Below are 22,785 nucleotides of genomic sequence, written 5' to 3'. Positions count from 1 at the left end.
GCGAGGAAAAAAAAACAGCTCCTTGCATTAAGAGCAAGAGCAACCAACGCGCTCTCTTGTTGAGTTGGGTTTTTTCCGTGGTGCTCTTCCTCAGATGCAAAGTTATTTGGCGAGCAAGAACCTCTGAGAAGGAGCCTGAATCCGTCAAGAACTCTGAAATTCTAATATCGCACTACCGTCTTGTGTACAGAGATCTGCTTCTTCCTTTTTGAGTGTTTTGGTGTTTAAGAGCACACTTCCTACCTCGAATGTTAGTTTCAGGAGATGTGTTACCAGATCACAGATCATCTTGAAAAGATTTGGGATGCACTGGCTCAGTTATTTGAAGGAACCTATACCACCAACGCACTTCTGAGAAGCACCTGCACATTTTCGCAATCCTCTCTCTCACCTACAAAGTTATGAAGACACAGACGACCAACAAAAACTAATTTGATTCACTCAATTATTTGTCCATCTCTAAAGCCTGTGTGTATTGACAAGGCAATTCAAAAGCACATATTAAATAAGAACACAATCCTTCTTGTTACCATTCACGTGGTTGGAGCGTTGTTTCGCCCTTTAACATTCTTCTACAATATTTACAAAAGGGCTTTATCACTGGAGTTGTGTGCATCAGTCCATGAACATCAACTGTACTGCTGTTTTTCTATGCGTAATTTAATTGCAAGCACTTAAAAGATGCAAAAAGGTTTCAAAGAAAACATAATTGAAAGACAGTCGAGTAAGGAGGTAGAAAAACGCACTCCCCCATTGAAGAATCAACCACCGTCGCCCATGTGACTGGATATAAAAATAAATTATTCATTTCAATTATTCATGAAGGGTGGATTGTGGTCAGTAAACATATGCACATCTTTAAGTCAGTTCCACCATCTGTGCCATAGGGGATGTAGCTCAGTGGTAGAGTGCATGCTTTTCATGTATGAAATCCTGAGTTCAATCTCTGGCGTCTCCAGATGTCTTATATTATTGTGCTCACATCGCAATCTTCTGTTGAGTAAGAACTCTTTGCTCGTGTTCATAGAGAGCCAGGTTTACACAATTAAATTCAGTCACACACGAAGTGCTACAGTCTTGCTCTGCTGTTTTAAATGTACCTCCAAAGCATTTCGTTGTGTTAACTACCAAATGATTTGAACTAATTTTACGTCATATTCAGGAAATCCAGAGAAGGTCATCAGACTTTTAGTGGCTGTTGAAGAAAACACCTGTTGAATCTCACCAGGGATTTCTTGACAGATCATTCAGCGAGCAAGTCCTCCCTCTGGACTCCAAATATTTTGGGTTAAACTGTTATTCATATACTCTAACGAAGAGAAACGTTAGTGTCTTCCGGTGTGTGAGCCCATTTCTAAAAAAAAAAAGTTATATAAATTGAATTGTTCTACTTTTTAGGCTTGCATAGTCTTATTAATATTTCAGTTAAATCTTTTTTTCTGTAGTAACATCAGTTGATATTAATATTAGTCCTGATTTATAATTTTTTTGTCATGGTTGATCTTAAATAATTTTGTAATTAGTTTCAGTTTTGAAAAATCATGCAGAGAAGCTACCAAAACTGGTAATGTTCATATAATGTGTAATGCAATAGCAGCATTTTGGGTTGAAAACAAAAAGTATATCTTGGTATGAATCCTAACACTTCATAGACAGCGTTCTAGGACTTCTCGCTTCAGATAAAGTTGTCAATACATCATATATCAATATCAGCAGTGTTATCGCTACCGAACGCTAAATATAGATCCTGGCAATACTTCGTGAGATCTTCGTAAGAAAATCCCAAATACTACGGAAGGAATCGAATTTATACGTTTCTTTGGATCGAGAAGATGATCATTATGAGACTCAAAACATGCCTGTCTTTTCTTTTTTCGAGGACAAATGGATTATTGAGGTGTAAAGATGGGTTCAAAACCAAAATCACCTGCTATCGCTGCTGTTTCTTCAAATCCTTCAACTGATCATCGATATCGAGGAATAATATATAGTTTCTTCAAATCCTTCAACTGATCATCGACATAGAGAAATAATATTATACAATTGTGGTTTTCTGTTAATTGCCAATTTGACTAATTACATCTTCGTTTACAGATGTCTTGCATGTATCACAAGGTATAATAGTCGTCGTGCGTCCTCAGTTAAAATGTACGACAAAAGTACAACATTTATGGTTACATCCATATTAAAATGAAGGTAAATATACCAAGATATTAAAATACAATTGTACAGTCCTAAATTAATAATGCCTGTGTAGTTTTCCAAGAAATCCGAATTGTAATTTTGAAATATTATAGCGGAGAATGAAAAGAGAGTACAAAGATCAAATTCAATGAGTGAAAATGCACCAGTAGTTCTCTAAGCTGAGTTTCTTCCCTGAACATGACTTGCTTGCGAAGCACCAAGCAGCCTTGAACGGATCGCGGAAATCAAATATACAGTACAGATGGATTCAGAGTGTGCTTTCCAACTTTTGTGCAACATTTTCCTTTGATAGGGTGGAGTTGTCTTCACAATCTGGGTTAAATAAAAAGGAGTGACGTCAGTGTTAAACAGCTTTCCTTCTTGGAGAACAATGGTTGTGTTCCATATTTCTAATTATTTTGGTTTCAAGATCGCAATTTAGTGTGAAACATAAAAGCCAGCTGGATAAGCTTTATTAATTTCCCTCATGGGATCAATAAAGTATCTACAGCAGTGGTTCTCAAACTTTTTGGACCAAGTACCACCCCTAATCCAACCAAAGCATCCAAGTACCACCTACAAGTCATCATCTCATAGGAACCCCAGAAATTCTCAATGACCAACATGAGTGTACGTGCACATACTCACACATACATATAATAAATATTATAATAATTAACTTTATTTGATATAGCGCCTTTAAAGGTGGCTCCTCAAAGTATTTTACAGAAAAAAAAACATTAACAACAACTAATAAAAAAGCACCATTTCAGTGAGAGGGGTGAGCCTATTTAGTTGAGCAAAGGAGATGTGAATTAATTTTTCGAGCCTTGATACAATTCACAACAGAGTCTAACAGATATTAAATCATCAGGCATTTTCTTGACGGCAAAGGTCTCGCGGTGGATGTTGTAATGCGTACATTAATTTCTGGAGCAACCTCTCTAATTCGTGCAACTGCACCGTTATGTCGGCTTGTCATTGCTCTAGCACCGTCTGTACAAACTCAGATGCATTTTATCAAGTCGAGGTCGTTCTCTTCGATAAATTCATTCTGAAGCTGAAATATGTGCTCTCCTGTAGTTCCTGTTGGTAGCGGTTTACAGAACAGAAAGTCTTCATGGGACATACCCTCAAACTCGTATCTAACGTAAACGAGCAAATTGGCCAAATCGACTACAGACTCATCTAATTGCAGTGAAAAACATCTGCTCATCTTAACGCGCTCTATCAGTGTACTTTTGATATAATCCTTCATTTCAATAATTCTATGAATGACTGTGTCTTTCAGGGGAAGGGGGGCAGCAGGTCGAGCTGTTTAGCAGCTTTTTTTCCACACATAATATGTGTCAGCTCTTTTGCCAACGGTAAATAAGGTTCTTCAAAAATAGTGTAGCTTACCTGCTTTAGCAATCCGCAAGCTTTTTCCGCGTTTCCGTTTTTATTTCCGTATTTATTTAAAGTTTTTATTTCATGTGCATGGGAGCGAAACACAGAGACGCTCGGTGTATTTTTCTCAAATTCGAACAGTTCTTAAATATTTTTCTATCACGCTTTCGTGTGCTCACAAGATTGCCTGCGTTCATAGCACGTATTTCTATGCATTCCTGTGTTTACAATGTTGGCATTGTTCCAAAATCACGCACATTCTCCTTTCTCCCTATTTGCTGGAGATACAATAGCTTTTTTTAAATACAATTGGTCACTTGCATCCGTAGCACGCATTCCTATAGAGTGGTATAGAATTACAGAGTATCTCTTGTGTCCACTGAAGTATTAGCACGCACTGTATCGTAGTATGTAGGCTGCGTATTCGACAAGTATTAAAATACAAAATATGAAAACCCGTCCCGATTTTTCAGTGCACACTACACAGTTCCAGGGTCATTTGGCGTACCACCTGGTGGCACTCCACATACCACTGCCGGTACGCGTACCACAGTTTGAGAACCACTGATCTACAGTATCTATAAATCTCTTACACGTCATTTACAATGGCTTTTCAACTAATAGCCCGTGCAGGGATCAAACCCTAGCTGTTGGTACAGTACGAGTTGCGTAAGGCTCTGTAACGCGCAGATGAGAAACTAACCTCTGCTTCTTCATTATATACACAGTGAGCTATATATGCGAGCTTACTGCCTCCTACAGGCTCTGTATTTGATTGCGGTACAAGACCGGCCGTGGAGATAAAGTGAGACGGGTGTGTACATTAAAAGGCTCATAGTGTCCCTGGGAGGGCTCAAACCACCACCCTTTTGGTTAACAACCGAACCACAAAGACTCATGTACAGCTTAACACTTCTCGGTCTCAGTGAAAGTGATACACTCCGTAAAATTTCCAGAGATTCATTTATTTTTAAAGGAAAATCACCAACAGCGGCCGAGATCTACTGGAGTTTTTTCATTCTATACTGCGATTTCTGAAGGGTACTCTGTGAAAATACGAGTTTTGACGAGAAGGGATGGACATATAAGGTCAAAAGGCTTGAGGAATTGAACCTTAAGGTGAAGACTGCGGGTTCAGTAGCAGCAGAACCTGATCAGTATCAGTTGACTCCGATATACTTTGAAAATGAACTTGGGGATTTAGAGTCAGACGTGCTACCGTTGCACCATGGGGTACTTAATTAAAAAAAAAAATAGAAAAAAAATCAGTGTTCCTGGATCTGTAATTGAGAACAACACCTGCACAAGAGCTGCGCAAGAAGAATAAAATGTGGTCTGGGAAGAAGAGACTCTCTTCGGAGAGCTGCGCTCTTCACAGGAGATTTTTTTTTTTGTGAAGCTGATTTGTCTCCTTTGGGAAATTCAACAGAACTGACAGCCGTGACTTCGTGGTGCAACGGTAGCGTGCCTGACTCCATATCAGAAGGCTGCGTGTTCAAATCATGTCGAGGTCAGCTGCTACTTTTTCAGGTTCTGCTGGTCCTGAACACGGAATTCACCCCATGCAGTTGAGTTCTATCTGTACACCACATAGATAATCAAAACAAAATAGAGCAGTACAGGACACGCAGTGTGGAGCTCACACAGGCTTACAGTCTCCAGCATTGGAGTGGAGGGGAAAAAAGAACTTTGTTTTTTTTTTAAGAGAAAAGGCACAGTTCACATCTGCTTAACATCACGTCCAACTTTAGAGACAGCTACATCAGATAATGGAATCCCGGAAGTTTCAGATAACTTTTTTTAATACAGGTTCAAGCAAACCTGAAAGTTAATGAGTTTCCGGACACTTGTGTTTTTTTAAGTGTCTGAAGCCTGAAACCGTAATTTGAAAACAAAACCCGCTATTGGACATTGTAACGATTTGCTATTCATGCTGGAAAACAAAGGAAACAGACCCAACGTTTGCTTTCAGGTGCGGTTCATTACATAATATACATCTATTACTGAGGAGCTTGAATAAAATTTACACGAGCCAGGTAGAAGTCGAACCTACAATCTTATGATCCGAAATCAGACGCGTTGTTTATTAAACTGCTGGCATTTCACATGACCTGAATTCCCCCATAGTGTGCTCAGCGCCGCTACTAGTAATGCACCGCTCCGTCTAAAATTTCAAAGTGAGAAACGTGTGTTTTCTGATTTTTTATGAGTTTTGAAATATAATCTCTTTAAATCAGACAAGGGGTTTATGTTTCGCACTGAAATTCCGATTGACTGAGAATTCAAAGAAAGACTGTTTTCTTCCACAACACCGTATAATTATCACATCCACCAGACTCTCCAACGTCTCCAGATCTTGCTGGTCGAGCAATTGCTAAGATAAATTAGGTCACGTATCATGTTAAATCATTTCTTCTCAACACAACATTTCCTGGTGCACGTTTTCTCTATGAAAAAAAGACATTTTTCCGTTGCACGATTTCTCGTTTTTTATCAAAGCGTACAGAAATAAAAAAGAAGAAGAAATAGTGTCGCAAAAGAACTCTGTCGCCCTTGGGAGATGTCAAACGCATTGGACATGAAAATGGCAGATAAAAGCCAGTTCTCTTCGTTTCTCAGTGTCGGGGCTGCTATGTAAAAGAGGCAATTTGCTCTGAGCGCAGGTTCAGCGCTTACTGAACGCAGATGTCTCAGAGCGGTGTGTCCAAGCGGCTGTAAAAGGTGAAGGTTGTCCTGTCACCGTAGCCTAGTTGGTTAAAGCGCTTCTCTATTAAACAAAAGAACCGAGATTCAAATCCCAGCCGTGTCTTTCTTCCTATCTTGTAGTACAGAACGTATCATTTCGGGCAATCACAAAGGGCTTGATTTCGTTAAATGCATGTGTTCATTTCCTTTCTGGAAAACTTATTTTTGATGAAATTCACACAGCTTGCGAAAAATGAAATTCAATTCTTGGTTATCAGTGCAGAAGAAATATTACAGGCTGGCAAAATAAACGGGAAGAGATTTTTTTTTAACCGAAAACTTGTGATTCGAGAAATGACCTTACCAGTCAGTCTCTGTGGCGCAATCGGTTAGCGCGTTCGGCTGTTAACCGAAAGGTTGGTGGTTCGAGTCCACCCAGGGACGGGGTTCTTTTGCGATATAAATATTGTCTTCAGTCGATTGGATTTCTCAGCGAAACCTTAACCATTTTAATATTTGCAGGAAATGCGAGTGTTTAACACGTGTCAGGGTCACCGGGAAATGTCCAATAATGCCCAACATTGCAACTCCCCAGAAAACCATATTCACTCAAAAAAAATTATCGTCGAATCTTCATTTATACTCCAGTTGAATCCTCTGCTGAAATATTTTAAAAATACAATGCAGGTTTGTTTGAGAACTTGACAAGCATTCTTACAATAGCACTGTGCAGTTGGATTTTGATATTTTGACATATTTACCTTAATTTTAAACATAAATACTATACAGTCTATTGTAATTTTAAAATATGTTAGCTGAGGATGCAAAGGGGTGAAAGGGAAAGGTCAGAGGGTATAGTAAAAACAAGGTTAGGATTGGTGGAGGTGGTAGGGGTGTTGATGGTTTTTCTCTTGTCATGGAAATATAACTATTAATTTTAAAGGATCACTTACTGACGTCAGACAGCTGCCAATTCTCCAGACGCGTCTCTGGAAGGATAAACAGTTTATCCTCCGAGGTTCGTCCAATTTGCTAAAATTGTCCGGGTCCGGATGGAGTTTCAGCAGCCGTTCGCGCTCAGGTTTGTGATCCCGGACGAGCCCCCAAATTGTCATGGAAATATAACTATCAAGGAAGCCACAAGAGAGAGTTCTCACCTGAGTAAGGTCTTTATTTCAATATTGCAATATTGGGAGCCCTGCAAAGTGCAACCAGAGACTCAATTTGTTACAAGCAGTACAGGGTTTTTATAAGACGTTGCGCTGTAAAAAAATTCAGCACTTGGTCCCTTCTAAAACTTCCCCTTTCTCTAAGAGAAAACAGATTACATCATAGAGCGAGAGAAGAAAAACTAGATTTGTTATTCAAAGCTTATCAGCTAATTCTAATGACCCAGACAGCATATATTGTTTTGGTACATTGTCTTCTAAACTAACCTAAACAGTGTACTTTGTTGACGAACTGTTTTCTAAAATTCTGCACGCACTGTAGCACAGCAGTTACATCCTTGAAATATATTATCTAAAAGCACCAATATATTTTTTCAAAGCTCTCTACATTTTTAAGAATCAATTTACTTATTAGATTTCCACTTCACCGGCATCATGCAAGCAAACTACATAAATATGAGAAAACACGCAAGAGAGTTGTCACTCAGAGTGTCGAAGGGTCGATGTATACTGGGGCTCAGTTGAAATGCAACGTCAGGACTTTTCCGAATTATGTCACACGAAGAGAGCACAGCCCTTTCCGCCCTGCCGCGTGTGTTTCGGTAACTCGCTGTGATCGTATAGTGGTCAGTACTTTGCGTTGTGGCCGCAACAACCCCGGTTCGAATCCGGTTCACGGCAGAATAGGGGCGTCTGCTTTTACTACTCGCACGAATGAAGGCAAAAAAAAGCCAATCGACGTGAACGAACGGCGCTTTACAGAGGAGTACTGCCTGACTGGATCGTTGATGAACGACAGAGGCCACTCCGACCTCTTCTCGGTTTTCTTCAATGACTTACTAAGGATCTTCTTCACATTCGCCCATGCAGGGGAAGCCAGTTACACCAAAGCAAACGCAGGAAAGTGCATTTCAAGCAGAGACCAGGAGGGACTTGTTTACACCGAGAGTGGGCGGAGAATGGAACAATGCGCCCAGCCCTGTTGCTGGAGCCGATTCTTGATGAGCTCTTGGGCTCACTAAGAGGCCCCCGCTGAATGCTAATCTTTCTGTTGTTCTTGCAGGTCCTGCGCTGCTTTTGAGCCGACAGAGCTCGACCTGGTCTGTCGGCACAGCCCAATTGCAAATGATCGGCTCCGCGTACAGAAGGAACGTGCGTTTGGTACAAGAGTGCACGAAGGCACCGGAAATACATTGGGAACAAATGACCGGTCGCTCAAGACCTCTGTGAAGTACAGGAGCGTGCAAAACGAGGCTGTTTCCGCCCGGTCTCGAACCGGGGACCTTTCGCGTGTTAGGCGAACGTGATAGCCGCTACACTACGGAAACCTGTAGGGACTGCTGCTGGTGTCTCGCTTGCGTTTCGGGCTGAGAAAGGGACGCGTCACTTTAGACAGGTGGCGCTGGAGAGAGGAACAAAGGGCGCGATGAAACGAAATGCCGAAACCCGGGATCGAACCAGGGACCTTTAGATCGAACCAGGGACCTTTAGATCTTCAGTCTAACGCTCTCCCAACTGAGCTATTTCGGCAGTGCGCAAAGCCCACAGCCACCTGCTCCAGCCTTCCTGTGTTGTGGCATGAGCGCACCAAGAGTAGCGGGAGAGTGTTGCAGGAACGTCACTCAGAAGGAAAGCCACCCAGCTGCGCCCTCTGAGCTCTGTCCAGCGCATCTTCCTCGCATGGACTCCTGCCTGCGACGGGCAGGAAACAATTAGCAAGAACAGAACGACACCCCATGGGTGTCTCATGACCGCACCTTAGGTTGTGACACGTGCAGGTGTGAGGGGTTGCCGGGCTACTTTGGAGCAGAGCTTGGGCGGAGGGGGGGCGGAAAAGCAGACAAAGAGGTGACACCTCAAGGTCTGCACGATCACAGCTCTCCGCCGCCCCAGGCTTCCGCTCGATAAGCTACTGGACACACCCGCCCCTCCTCACACAGACCGTGGAAAAGCCCCCGAGTGGGAGGGCTCTCTCTTCCTCCCAGGAGCTCTTGGACACGACGCCCAGACAGGGCGCGGGGAGCCGCCGCCTGCAAACACGGCTCCAGGCAGGACTCCACTCCGCAGGAGCCGCAGAGCAGAGGAGATGAGGGCAGCTTAGCTCCTGTGCAGAGACCTGAGCTGTTGTTGCTGTGGATGCTGTCTTTTCTGCACTCGGGGTAGGAGTGAATGTTGAGTTGCCCTTAGAAATGAAGCAGAGCACTTCAACGGCACGGGTGTGTGTGTGTGTGCGCCCTGGTGATTCTGGGAGACAGATCGAACCTGGGCTAAAAGAGAGGGGGCTTAGCCCTCTTCCATTTGCTAGTTCAAAGTTGTACAACCCCTTTGTATCTGCTAGGCGGCGCAGTCGTCGTGCACAAAGAACACTTTGAAAAGCGTCAAAGGCAAGTCATTCCAAATTGGTCGTTTGTGTTTTCCGTTCAGACGCGAAATGCTGACATGATCTCTCGGCTCCTCGGTTGTCATTTCTGCTCCGTAAAGGGATCACAGCACGCGTCGGCTTCCAGCATGCTGGGTCGGGACACGATGCCGGGGGTTGGAGAGAGCGATGTCTTCCTCGTTAGTATAGTGGCAAGTATCCCCGCCTGTCACGCGGGAGACCGGGGTTCGATTCACGACGGGGAGTAGCTTTTCTTTCACCTCCTTAGAGAAATGACTGCCTTTCACTTCTCTGTTTTCTTTCACAGCGTCGTGCACCTTTTCATTGCTCTCGCTTTCAGAGCCTCCGCACGGCAGTCGACTCGACATCAGGAAGCACATTGAAGTGAAAGCAGGAAGCGCTGCGACATGCGCTGTGCAGATCCCGCCACACTAAGAGGTGAGTGGGTCTGTTCGATGCACATAGAACGCTTTGAGAAGCGTCAAAGGCAAGTCATTCCGAGTTGGTCGTTTGTGTTTTCCGTTCAGACGCGAAATGCTGAAATGATCTCTCGGCTCCTCGGTTGTCATTTCTGCTCCGTAAAGGAATCACAGCACGCGTCGGCTTCCAGCACGGTGGGTCGGGACACGATGCCGGGGGTCGGAGAGAGCGATGTCTTCCTCGTTAGTATAGGACCTGTCACCTGTCCCCACCTGTCACGCGGGAGACTGGGGTGCATCAGGACGCGCCTTGAAGTGAAAGCAGGATGCGCTGTGACATGCACTGTGCAGATCCCGCCACACTAAGAGGTGGGTCCAGTGGGTCTGTTCGATCACAGCGCTAGGCGAATCCCCAATCCCCTTTTGTGCCTGGCGACAAAAGATGTCTGTTTCCGCCCGGTTTCGAACCGGGGACCTTTCGCGTGTGAGGCGAACGTGATAACCACTACACTACGGAAACAGTGGCAAGACGTGCCCAGCGGCCCAGTGCTGAGCTTCGCCAATGCGATTTAGCTGCTTCCAGTGCCTTTATTGGAGTGCGCTGATGGACCGTGCTCTCTCTCCAGAGACCAGCACGCCTGTCATGGACGGAACAGGAAAGGCGGCGCCACATTCTACAGCCCTCTCCACGCAATCGACGAAATCGGGCTACTGAAGTGGAGAAAATCGCCTCTCCAGAAAGTGCAAATATCATCTTGGAGACTATAAATCCTATTGCCGAAGGTCAGCCCTGTCTACCAGAGTAACCCTCCCACAGCGATGATCAGCTCGTCTCACACGCGAGAAGTTTCGGTTGGAAACAAGCGCCCCCTCTTCTCGCACGTTTTGCACGTTCGAGTAGTTTTAATGCGGCTCTTTCGTACACGGTGCTGATCTTTTGGAAAGCAGGAGGCAAAACCGAGTCGAACCGCCTGGGTGAAAACCAGGAACCCTAACCGCTAGACTATATGGCAGCGAACAACCATGCTGTTCCCGGCATCATGCAAGCAAACTACATAAATATGAGAAAACACGCAAGAGAGTTGTCACTCAGAGTGTCGAAGGGTCGATGTATACTGGGGCTCAGTTGAAATGCAACGTCAGGACTTTTCCGAATTATGTCACACGAAGAGAGCACAGCCCTTTCCGCCCTGCCGCGTGTGTCTCGGTAACTCGCTGTGATCGTATAGTGGTCAGTACTTTGCGTTGTGGCCGCAACAACCCCGGTTCGAATCCGGGTCACGGCAGAATAGGGGCGTCTGCTTTTACTACTCGCACGAATGAAGGCAAAAAAAAGCCAATCGACGTGAACGAACGGCGCTTTACAGAGGAGTACTGCCTGACTGGATCGTTGATGAACGACAGAGGCCACTCCGACCTCTTCTCGGTTTTCTTCAATGACTTACTAAGGATCTTCTTCACATTCGCCCATGCAGGGGAAGCCAGTTACACCAAAGCAAACGCAGGAAAGTGCATTTCAAGCAGAGACCAGGAGGGACTTGTTTACACCGAGAGTGGGCGGAGAATGGAACAATGCGCCCAGCCCTGTTGCTGGAGCCGATTCTTGATGAGCTCTTGGGCTCACTAAGAGGCCCCCGCTGGATGCTAATCTTTCTGTTGTTCTTGCAGGTCCTGCGCTGCTTTTGAGCCGACAGAGCTCGACCTGGTCTGTCGGCACAGCCCAATTGCAAATGATCGGCTCCGCGTACAGAAGGAACGTGCGTTTGGTACAAGAGTGCACGAAGGCACCGGAAATACATTGGGAACAAATGACCGGTCGCTCAAGACCTCTGTGAAGTACAGGAGCGTGCAAAACGAGGCTGTTTCCGCCCGGTCTCGAACCGGGGACCTGTCGCGTGTTAGGCGAACGTGATAGCCGCTACACTACGGAAACCTGTAGGGACTGCTGCTGGTGTCTCGCTTGCGTTTCGGGCTGAGAAAGGGACGCGTCACTTTAGGCAGGTGGCGCTGGAGAGAGGAACAAAGGGCGCGATGAAACAAAATGCCGAAACCCGGGATCGAACCAGGGACCTTTAGATCTTCAGTCTAACGCTCTCCCAACTGAGCTATTTCGGCAGTGCGCATCGCCCCCAGCCACCTGCTCCAGCCTTCCTGTGTTGTGGCATGAGCGCACCAAGAGTAGCGGGAGAGTGTTCCGGAACGTCACTCAGAAGGAAAGCCACCCAGCTGCGCCCTCTGAGCTCTGTCCAGCGCATCTTCCTCGCATGGACTCCTGCCTGCGACGGGCAGGAAACAATTAGCAAGAACAGAACGACACCCCATGGGTGTCTCATGACCGCACCTTAGGTTGTGACACGTGCAGGTGTGAGGGGTTGCCGGGCTACTTTGGAGCAGAGCTTGGGCGGAGGGGGGGCGGGAAAGCAGACAAAGAGGTGACACCTCAAGGTCTGCACGATCACAGCTCTCCGCCGCCCCAGGCTTCCGCTCGATAAGCTACTGGACACACCCGCCCCTCCTCACACAGACCGTGGAAAAGCCCCCGAGTGGGAGGGCTCTCTTTTCCTCCCAGGAGCTCTTGGACACGACGCCCAGACAGGGCGCGGGGAGCCGCCGCCTGCAAACACGGCTCCAGGCAGGACTCCACTCCGCAGGAGCCGCAGAGCAGAGGAGATGAGGGCAGCTTAGCTCCTGTGCAGAGACCTGAGCTGTTGTTGCTGTGGATGCTGTCTTTTCTGCACTCGGGGTAGGAGTGAATGTTGAGTTGCCCTTAGAAATGAAGCAGAGCACTTCAACGGCACGGGTGTGTGTGTGTGTGTGCGCCCTGGTGATTCTGGGAGACAGATCGAACCTGGGCTAAAAGAGAGGGGGCTTAGCCCTCTTCCATTTGCTAGTTCAAAGTTGTACAACCCCTTTGTATCTGCTAGGCGGCGCAGTCGTCGTGCACAAAGAACACTTTGAAAAGCGTCAAAGGCAAGTCATTCCGAGTTGGTCGTTTGTGTTTTCCGTTCAGACGCGAAATGCTGACATGATCTCTCGGCTCCTCGGTTGTCATTTCTGCTCCGTAAAGGGATCACAGCACGCGTCGGCTTCCAGCATGCTGGGTCGGGACACGATGCCGGGGGTTGGAGAGAGCGATGTCTTCCTCGTTAGTATAGTGGCAAGTATCCCCGCCTGTCACGCGGGAGACCGGGGTTCGATTCCCCGACGGGGAGTAGCTTTTCTTTCACCTCCTTAGAGAAATGACTGCCTTTCACTTCTCTGTTTTCTTTCACAGCGTCAAAAATAATTATGCCACAAAAATAATTGTCCCAGTAAATGCCCAAAGCCCTACAGAACTGGTGCCTCGTGAGAGCACACTACAACAGTGTGTGATCTCCTGTCCCAGCCTGAGGAGCAGACAGCGAGTCTGTCTCTCAATATTACTAATAATACAGTATGTGATTCCCTGCCCCAGCCAGAGGAACAGACAGTGAGCCTGTCTCTCAATAATAATAATCCAGTGTGTGATCTCCTGTCCCAGCCTGGGAAACAGTGAGTCAGCCTCTCAATAATTATAATACAGTGTGATCTACTGTCTCAGCCTGAGGAACACACAGTGAGCCTGTATCTCAATAATAATAATACAGTGGTTGATCTCCTGTACTAGCCTGAGGAACAGACAGCGAACCTGTCTCTCAATAATAATAATACAGTGTGTGACCTCCTGTCCCAGCTTGGGGAACAGTGAACCAGACTCTCAATAATAATAATACAGTGCGATCTACTGTCTCAGCCTGAGGAACAGCGAGTTTATCTGTCAATAATAATAATACAGTGTGATCCCCTGTCCCAGCCTGAGGAACAGTGAGCCTGTCTCTCAATAATAAAAGTACAGTGTGTGATTTCCTGTCTTAGCCTGAGGAACAGACTGTGAGCCTGTCTCTCAATAATAATAATACACTGTGTGATTTCCTGTCCCAGCCTGAGGAACAGTGAGCCTGTCTCTCAATAATAATAATAATAATACAGTGTGTCATCTCCTGTCCCAGCCTGAGGAACAGTGAGGTTGTCTCTCAATATTAATAATACAGTCTGATCTCCTGTCCCAGCCTGAGGAACAGTGAGCCTGTCTCTCAATAATAAAAGTACAGTGTGTGATCTCCTGTTCCAGCCTAAGGAACAGACAGTGAGCTTGTCTCTCAATAATAATATTACAGCGTGTGATCTCCTGTCCCAGCCTCCAGGGAACAGACAGTAAGCCTCTCTCAATAATAATAATACAGTATGTGATCTCCTGTCTTAGCCTGCGGAACAGACAGTGATCCTGTCTCTCAATAATAATAATCCAGTGTGGGATGTCCTGTCTCAGCCTGAGGAACAGAGAGTAAGCCTGTCTCTCAATAATAATAATTCAGTGTTGGATCTCCTGTCCCAGCCTGAGGAACAGACAGTGAGACTGTCTCTCAATAATAATAATAATACTGTGTGAGTTCCTGACCCAGCCTGCGGAACATACAGTGAGCCTGTCTCTCTATAATAATAATTCAGTGTGGGATCTCCTGTCCCAGCCTGAGGAACAAACAGTGAGCCTGTCTCAAAATAATAATAATACAGTGTGGGATCTCCTGTCCCAGCCTGGGGAACAGTGTGCCAGACTCTCAATAATATTAATAATAATAATACAGTGTGATCTACTGTCCCAGCCTGAGGAACAGACAGTGAGCCTGTCTCAATAATAATACACAGTGTGTGACCACCTGTCCCAGACTGAGGAAAAGACAGTGAGTCTGTCTCTAAATAATAATAATACAGTGTGGGATCTCCTGTCCCAGCCTGGGGAACAGTGAGCCAGACTCTCAATAATAATAATACAGTGTGATCTACTGTCCCAGCCTGAGGAACAGACAGTGAGTTTGTCTCTCAATAATAATACAGTGTTATCTCCTGTCCCAGCCTGGGGAACAGACAGTATGCCTGTCTCTCAATAATAATAATAATACAGTGTGTGATCTCCTGTCCCAGCCTGAGGAACAGACAGTGAGACTGTCTCTCAATAATAATAATAATAATACTGTGTGAGTTCCTGACCCAGCCTGCGGAACATACAGTGAGCCTGTCTCTCTATAATAATAATTCAGTGTGGGATCTCCTGTCCAACTCTGAGGAACAGACAGTGAGCCTGTCTCTAAATAATAATAATACAGTGTGTGATCCTCTGTCCCAGCCTGAGGAACAGTGAGCAGTCCTAATAGTTACCGCTTTCCTGATTTAGCTCAGCAGCTTTTATTTCGCCTGAAGCGCAAGCAACTTGTGAGAGCAGGTTGGGTTTGCTGTGCTCAACTGGTTCGGCGTCTTCGTGTCGTAGCGCCGCAACGGTGTGTTTTCCTTCCTTCTCTTTTCAGCCCAGAAGAAACATTTTACTTGTTCCTTTTGTAGCCCATGCATGCCGACGCCTGTGTTGTGTTGTGGATTTTCCCCTTCTTGAATTTGTACTCCTCCTCCCTCTCTCTCCCTACCTCTACCTCTCTCTCTCTCTACCTCTCCCTTTTCCCCTCCCTACCTCTCTCCCTACCTCTACCTCTCCCTCTCTCTACTTCTCCCTCTCTCCCTAACCCCCTCTCTCTCCACCTCTCTCCCTCTCCCTCGCCCTCCACCTCTCTCCCTCTCTCTACCTCTCTACCGCTCTACCTCTCCCTACCCCTCTCTGCTCTCTCTCACTCTGGAGTTTATTTTCCAGACAGAAATCCAGCTCCGTCCCTCCTGTGTAAGATTGGTGATGCAGGATGAGAGCCTCTAACCGAGAGCACTGCAGCGGCAGGTTCTGTGGTCTGTTTCAAATCCGCCCGCGATGAGACACCCAGGAGAAATGAAGAGCCCCAGGCGCGGTAGAAAATCACCCAGGAAAGAGACTTTCAATGTAGGAAAAAAAAGTCGTTAGTAACGGACATAATATGTTTGTTTTGTTTTTTTAATCGCTGCGATGTGTGACTAAGCTCATACGACTAAGAGTTGCCCCCTTTGTCTAGATCTGGTAACCTGCTTGTCGCTGGTGGGCCAGATCGTGTCCCCCGTCACTATACTGGGGCAATAGGACCCTCACAGACCGCAAGGTGAGCGCCCCCTGCTGGCCCCACAGAGAGGGAGAGGTAGAGGTAGGGAGAGAGGTAGGGAGGGGAAAAGGGAGAGGTAGGGAGAGAGGTAGGGAGAGGGAGAGGTAGAGGTAGGGAGAGAGAGGAGGAGTAGAAATTCAAGCAGAGGCCTGAGTGGAGCACTGTCGTATGGCCCTGACATCAATCCCTCAAGTCTCTGCATAAAGCAGTGTCTTACGGCCATGACATCCCACCCCCACCACTCTCAGTGGAAAGCACTGTCGTATAACCATGACATCCCACCTCCACCGCTCTCTGCGAAAAGCAGTATCTTCAGGCCCTGACATCCCACCCCCGCCACTCTCTACGTAAAGAAGTGTCGTATGGCCCTGACACCCACCCCTCCACTCTCTGCATAAAGTAGTGTCGTCAAGCCCTGACATCCCACCCCCGCCACTCTCTACGTAAAGCAGTATCGTCAGGCCCTGACATCCCACCCCCGCCACTCTCTGTGTCAAGCAGTGTCGTATGGCCCTGACATCCCAACCCCGCCACTCTCTGTGTAAAGCAGTGTCGTATGGCCCTGACATCACACCGCCACTACTCTCTGCGTAAAGCACTGTCGTATAGCCCTGACACCCACCCCTCCACTCTCTGCATAAAGCAGTGTCGTCAAGCCCTGAAATACCACCCCCGCCACTCTCTACGTAAAGAAGTGTAGTATGGCCCTGACACCCACCCCTACACTCTCTGCGTCAAGCAGTGTTGTCAGGCCCTGACATCCCACCCCCGCCACTCTCTGTGTAAAGCACTGTTGTATGGCCCTGACATCACACCCTCACCACTCTCTGCGGAAAGCACAGTCGTATAGCCCTGACACCCACCCCTCCATTCTTTGCATAAAGCAGTGACGTCAAGCCCTGACATCCCACTCCCGCCACTGTCTGCGTAAAGAAGTGTCGTATGGCCCTGACACCCACCCCTACACTCTCTGCGTCAAGCAGTGTTGTCAGGCCCTGACATCCCACCCCCGCCACTCTCTGTGTAAAGCACTGTTGTATGGCCCTGACATCACACCCTCACCACTCTCTGCGGAAAGCACATTCATATAGCCCTGACACCCACCCCTCCATTCTTTGCATAAAGCAGTGACGTCAAGCCCTGACATCCTACCCCCTCCACTCTCTATGTAAAGAAGTGTCGTATGGCCCTGACATCCCACCTCCACCACTAACTGCGTAAAGTAGTATCTTTAGGCCCTGACATCCAACTCCTGCCACTCTCTGCGCAAAGAAGTGTCTTATGGCCCTGACACTCACCCATCCACTCTGTGCTTAAAGCAGTGACGTCAAGCCCTGACATTCCACCCCCTCCACTCTCTGCGTAAAGCACTGTCGTCTGGCCCTGACATCCCACCCCCGCCACTATCTGCGTAAAGCAGTATCGTCAGGCCCTGACATCCCACCCCTGCCACTCCCTGCTTAAAGAAGTGTCGTATGGCCCTGACATCACACCCCCACCACTATCTGCGTAAAGCAGTATCTTCAGGCCCTGACATCCCCCCGCCACTCTCTGTATAAAGCACTGTCGTATGGCCCTAACATCACACCCCCACCACTCTCTGCGTATAGCACTGTCCTATAGCCCTGACACCCACCCCTCCACTCTCTGCATAAAGCAGTGTCGTCAAGCCCTGACATCCCACCCCAGCCACACTCTACTTAAAGAAGTGTCGTATGGCCCTGACACCCACCCCTCCACTCTCCGTGTAAAGCAGTGTCATATGGCCCTGACATCCCAGCCTCGCCACTCACTGCGTTAAGCACTGTCGTATGGGCCTGACACCAATCCCTCCACTCTCTGCGTAAAGAATTATCGTATGGCCCTGATATCCTACCCTCGCCACTCTCTGCGTTAACCCCTGTCGTATGGCCCTGACACCCAACTTTCCACTCTCTGCATAAAGCAATGTTGTTAAGCCCTGATATCCCACCCCCGCCACTATCTGCGTAAAGCAGTACCGTCAGGCCCTGACATCCCACCCCTGCCACTCTCTGCGTAAGGAAGTGTCGTATGGCCCTGACACCCACCCCTCCACCCTCTGCGTTAAGCAGTGTTCTCAGGCTCTGACATCCCACCCCCGCCACTGTCTACGTAAAGAAGTGTTGTATGGCCCTGACACCCACCCCTCCACCCTCTGCATAAAGCAGTCTCATCAGGCCCTGACTTCCCACCCCCGCCAGTTTCTGCATAAAGCACTGTCGTATGGCCCTGACACCAATGCCTCCACTCTCTGCATAAAGAATTGTCGTATGGCCCTGACATCCCAGCCTCGCCACTCTCTGCGTTAAGCACTGTAGCGGCAATGCTGGTTAATAAGACAGAATTAAGTGTTGCTGTGCTTTTCCAAATGAGGCCCCATCTCTCCCTTCATCTCTGTGGTGCAGCCACAGAGAAGCTATTCATGCAGGCTGATTTAAAGATGTTTTCTTTTGATAAGGGACAGCTCCCAAAGGGGGATGCACTTAGCTAAGCCTGGCTATCATGATCAATGGTCATCCATTGGCGCCTATCTGTCTAGGGAGTGCCAGATGGACATCTGGATTGCATTCCTAAGTGTCAGGAGTAAGTGACTCATATCTCATCTTGATCAACCAATCAGGGACTGGTAGGCCTGAGTAACCCACGGGGGACTCTGATGCCCATGGAACTTTCAGCCAATGAATGAGCTGAAGTTCCTCCAGGTAAAAACAGGCAACACAGAGCTCCAGTAGGATTCTGTGGACTTCTCAAAGGAGAATTCCAGGGCAGGACGGCCCAGGAGCAGAAGGCTCCCAAGGGCAGGACATTCTCGCAGCGCGCCTCCTGACCATCCTGAGACTCAGCCCGGACAACCACGGAACGGCCAGTGTGTCCGAGTGCCAGAACTTTCCTTTGTTCTAAGAGTCTAGAGCGGAGGTTGCCAGAGAGTAACCAGAGGATCCACCCGAGGTTAGCATCAGCAGCAAGCCTTGTGAACAGGTCAGAACTGTGGACAGCTGAATCACTATTCAGAACTAGCTCATCATCAGGAACGAACCGGTCCTCTTCCTGACTTGCTGGGACCCACAGTCATCTTTTCTCCTGTGCATAAACTTTGCTAGTTAAAGCCAAAACTAACTAGCTGGTCAGTGAGCATCAGCAGCGCACCGTCGCAAGCCGCACAGCACAGCCTGGAACCGAGTCAGAGAGCGCGGATTGGACAGCAACAGCCTGCAACTGTTTCTTTGTGCCCGCAGGAGATCTGAATCCCCAGAGTTTGGATGAGTATTCAACTTCACTGCATTACTGCTCGAGAATTCAATTGTTATCCCAACCAGTTGATATCAATTTAATTCCTAAGAGTTATGTACTTGTTTTGAGTATCTAATGTAGAAGTTGTAACCAAGTTCACTTTATGAAACGGTCTAAATTAATGATATACTGAACGTATGTCCTCTTGATATATGTAACACTTCGTAACTGACTGAATATATATCTTTTGTATTCTGATAACCCTCTCGATAAGATCTGTTAGGTTTATATGCATATTCTATGTATTAATAAATGTATCCTCGAGTATTAGTACCTGTGTGTGTGCGTTGTTTGAGTTATATCGCATAGTTGGATTCTAAAGCCATCAAAAGAATCAATTTTGTGATTTACTGCTACAATTAATAATTGTCCCAGTAAATGCCCAAACCCTACAGAACTGGTGCCTTCAGAGAGCACACTACATAGTGATGACATCTTTCTGTATGATCAGGACAGGAGCTGCAGGTCCACTGTGTTGTGGCTGCAGTACAGTTTTAGCTTATTATTACAATACTTTTTAACAGCGACAGATTCTTAAGATCACGAGGTGTTTATGATATTATTTCAGTATTAAGCTGTTACTACATTCGGAACTGTCCCATAGGATTCAGTGTTCCATTAGTTTGGCACTAAACTGCTTAGTCTATTGTAGGAATTGTACTTAGTCCTGTCTCCTGTCCTGTAGTGTCCTCTAGAGGGCAGCAGCTGTTTCCTTGGGCTCACTGCAATTGGGAACATTGTGATTACTGAGCAGGGCACTTAAGTCAGCAGACGAGCGCGTTGCAAATCGGTATTAATCTGGCGTACAGAGCTGCATGCTAATCTCTGGATCATCTCCAGTTAATGTGATACTGTTCTTACCTTGCAGTTGACCCAATCTGAATACTGGCACCAACCCTGTTATTACAAAGAAACTTCTTGTGTATCTACCGTGATACATAAGTTTGGTGGAGAGGTTTGGCAGCCCATATTCAGTCAAAGATGTGTGTGCAGATCACTGTGATATATAGGCATCAACAAACTGACAAATACAATATTAAATGTTTAACTGATAAAACCCAAATGAACCAAACATGTATAAATTAGTGGTGGAAAGGAGTCTTTTTATATAGCAAAGGGTCTCTTATCCTTTGGTAAGAACGCTGGGTATATAACCCATTGTCCTCAATATTAGAAATGAACCTTCAGAACCATTATATAAAATAGTTTATTCTAAATCCTTGAAACTTTAATAGGGCACTGCAGTAGGGCTAAAAATTGACAGCCTTAGTGGGCCATCATGATTTGTGCAAATTATAGGTAGTCACAAAGGAAGACTAGGATTCACTTGAAATCCATGACACGGGACACTGAAACAGTGGAGAGTCTTTGTGTAGTAAGCGTTCAGTCTCAATCTACACCGTCTGTGTTGCTGGTAGAGGTAGTTGTGAACACCTGTCTTCCGGATCAAGTACTGGGATCTCCAGTCTCAATCCTAATACTTCTCATGACTGTCCACTACCACTGCTGTGAAACCAACACCCATAAGACAAGACCTCCGAGATTCTAACTGTACCATTATTCACTGATGTTCACACACCAGTATTGTTCCTCTGCTAAGGAAGGAAGGCCTACTTTACACCAAGCCCCTGTTGACAATTCCTTCCTTGTGTTTATTTTAGTCAGTTTGTGCAGCCCAGAATAGGACACCAGATCTCACTCTTATTGGGCACTACAGTAGCAACTCACTCCATAACCACTACCCCTCTCGGAAACAGGAGGATTTCCAGTATATTGAACACCTCTGTCTCTCCCACAGTAAAAAAAAAGTCACACTGCCCTGCCCAAGGAATAGTGCGGCCATCTTCCCCCAGTACAACGCTTTATTACTCCAGCCATTTTCAGTCCTCATTGGCAGCAATACAGGAAGCATTCTTGAAAGGGGAACCCCCACAAATACAGTACTTCAATTTATTAATGGGTCTCACTTCCCTTGAATCTCTCCACCCCATTCAAACCTATAAACCATAAAGAAACAAGGGCAGGCAGAAGGGTCTTTCACAGCTTTATTGAAATGTTGCCATTACAAGGCAAGTGGAGGCAGGAGAGTCACAAGGGCCAGGCTGGAGCCTTCATTCAGGCACCTGGGGAGGAAGGAGAACAATCCAGCTACACTGCAGGACACCACCCCTACAGGAGCTCCTCCTGCCAGACCCTACCTGTCCACTGGCCAACATCTCCAAAGTCCTCTGCTCCCTCCACATCCTCACTGGTGCTCTGAGGGTCTCCCTCCTCATCCTCAGTCCAGTCAGCTCCCACACCCAGAGGAGCTTCTACTGGTGCCACAGCCACCCGACTGCTGGTCACCAGGCTCCTGGTACCTGTGGACAAGCAACACCCAGGAGTAAGGGATCTGCTATACCCAGAGACCCACAGTGATGCTACTCACCTAAACAGTCCTTTTGTCCAGCATGAGATCATTCCTCAGTTGTCCAAGCATGGTTGTCTCTTGGGCAGAGATGCATCCACAAGGGATAGAGAACCAGACCCACCTTCATTCCGACTGCCAGCACACCTGGACTCACAGCAGGCACAGACCTCATGGTCACCATACAGCTCCTCCCACCTGGAGGAGAGGAGGACAGGTGAGGCCTTCACCTGGTATGTCCCAGAGCACCCTCAGCAGGCTCCTTGCAGAAGTACCTCTTCGCCTCCCTGTTGTAGGTGCAGGACTTGGTCCCTGGTGTTGCTTTAGCAGGAGCCACAGCCATGACACAGTGCATGTACAGCTCAGTCACTTCATGCTGCAAGAGGGAAAGTCACAGCATTAAGGGATCAAGGCCAATAGAGGGACAGAGAAGGACCTTCTGCCATCAGTGAAGGCAAGCTGGTAGCTCTAGGCACTACAGCTGCCACAGTCTGGTTCACATCTAGATCATGGATGAAAAAGCAGACAATGGATCAGTAGAGCAAGAAGGCTGAGCAGCCTTTGAGAGCAGTACCTTCCTGGACAGCTTCTTCTGGAAGAGGAAGGCATCAATTGTGAAGCGGAGCACATCCTTCTGCTTGGAGGGGACAAACCTGGACAGGCAGCCATCTGCCTTGCTGTCCACCATGCACCTGGGGACAAGGACAAGGATGAACCCCTGCAGGCTCCCGGGGCTCCTGCCCACCTCTCC

General features: G+C 47.0%; 1 protein-coding gene and 7 non-coding genes across 8 annotated transcripts in view; 3 read left to right on the top strand and 5 right to left on the bottom strand.

Annotated features, from left to right (window-relative positions):
- Positions 1-6,628: 6,628 nt before the first annotated feature.
- Positions 6,629-6,702, top strand: trnan-guu (transfer RNA asparagine (anticodon GUU)). The gene has a single exon. It is a non-coding gene; the product is annotated as a tRNA-Asn (tRNA).
- A 1,980-nt stretch (positions 6,703-8,682) lies between these two features.
- On the bottom strand, positions 8,683-8,755 carry trnav-aac (transfer RNA valine (anticodon AAC)). Its single transcript has one exon. It is a non-coding gene; the product is annotated as a tRNA-Val (tRNA).
- Positions 8,756-8,864: 109 nt separating this feature from the next.
- Positions 8,865-8,957, bottom strand: trnaf-gaa (transfer RNA phenylalanine (anticodon GAA)). The gene is made up of 2 exons: positions 8,921-8,957; positions 8,865-8,900 (listed from the first exon to the last, which is right to left on the bottom strand). It is a non-coding gene; the product is annotated as a tRNA-Phe (tRNA).
- Positions 8,958-10,673: 1,716 nt separating this feature from the next.
- On the bottom strand, positions 10,674-10,746 carry trnav-cac (transfer RNA valine (anticodon CAC)). The gene has a single exon. It is a non-coding gene; the product is annotated as a tRNA-Val (tRNA).
- Positions 10,747-11,440: 694 nt separating this feature from the next.
- trnah-gug (transfer RNA histidin (anticodon GUG)) lies at positions 11,441-11,512 on the top strand. Its single transcript has one exon. It is a non-coding gene; the product is annotated as a tRNA-His (tRNA).
- Positions 11,513-12,268: 756 nt separating this feature from the next.
- On the bottom strand, positions 12,269-12,341 carry trnaf-gaa (transfer RNA phenylalanine (anticodon GAA)). The gene has a single exon. It is a non-coding gene; the product is annotated as a tRNA-Phe (tRNA).
- Positions 12,342-13,366: 1,025 nt separating this feature from the next.
- Positions 13,367-13,438, top strand: trnad-guc (transfer RNA aspartic acid (anticodon GUC)). The gene has a single exon. It is a non-coding gene; the product is annotated as a tRNA-Asp (tRNA).
- An 8,822-nt stretch (positions 13,439-22,260) lies between these two features.
- The window catches only part of LOC148663649 (zona pellucida sperm-binding protein 3-like), a 63,605-nt gene continuing 63,080 nt past the window's right edge, over positions 22,261-22,785 (bottom strand). The window contains exons 6-7 of the mRNA XM_088630882.1: positions 22,609-22,726; positions 22,261-22,410 (exon numbers count right to left, since the gene is read on the bottom strand). Of these exons, the coding sequence (XP_088487008.1) occupies positions 22,261-22,410; positions 22,609-22,726 (268 nt within the window). The remainder of the gene's footprint in view (positions 22,411-22,608; positions 22,727-22,785) is intronic.

This window comes from Lepisosteus platostomus, chromosome 5 (assembly GCF_059453375.1).
Source record: "Lepisosteus platostomus isolate fLepPlt1 chromosome 5, fLepPlt1.hap1, whole genome shotgun sequence".
Taxonomy (NCBI): domain Eukaryota; kingdom Metazoa; phylum Chordata; class Actinopteri; order Semionotiformes; family Lepisosteidae; genus Lepisosteus; species Lepisosteus platostomus.
This window is presented reverse-complemented; position numbering and strand designations above follow the sequence as displayed.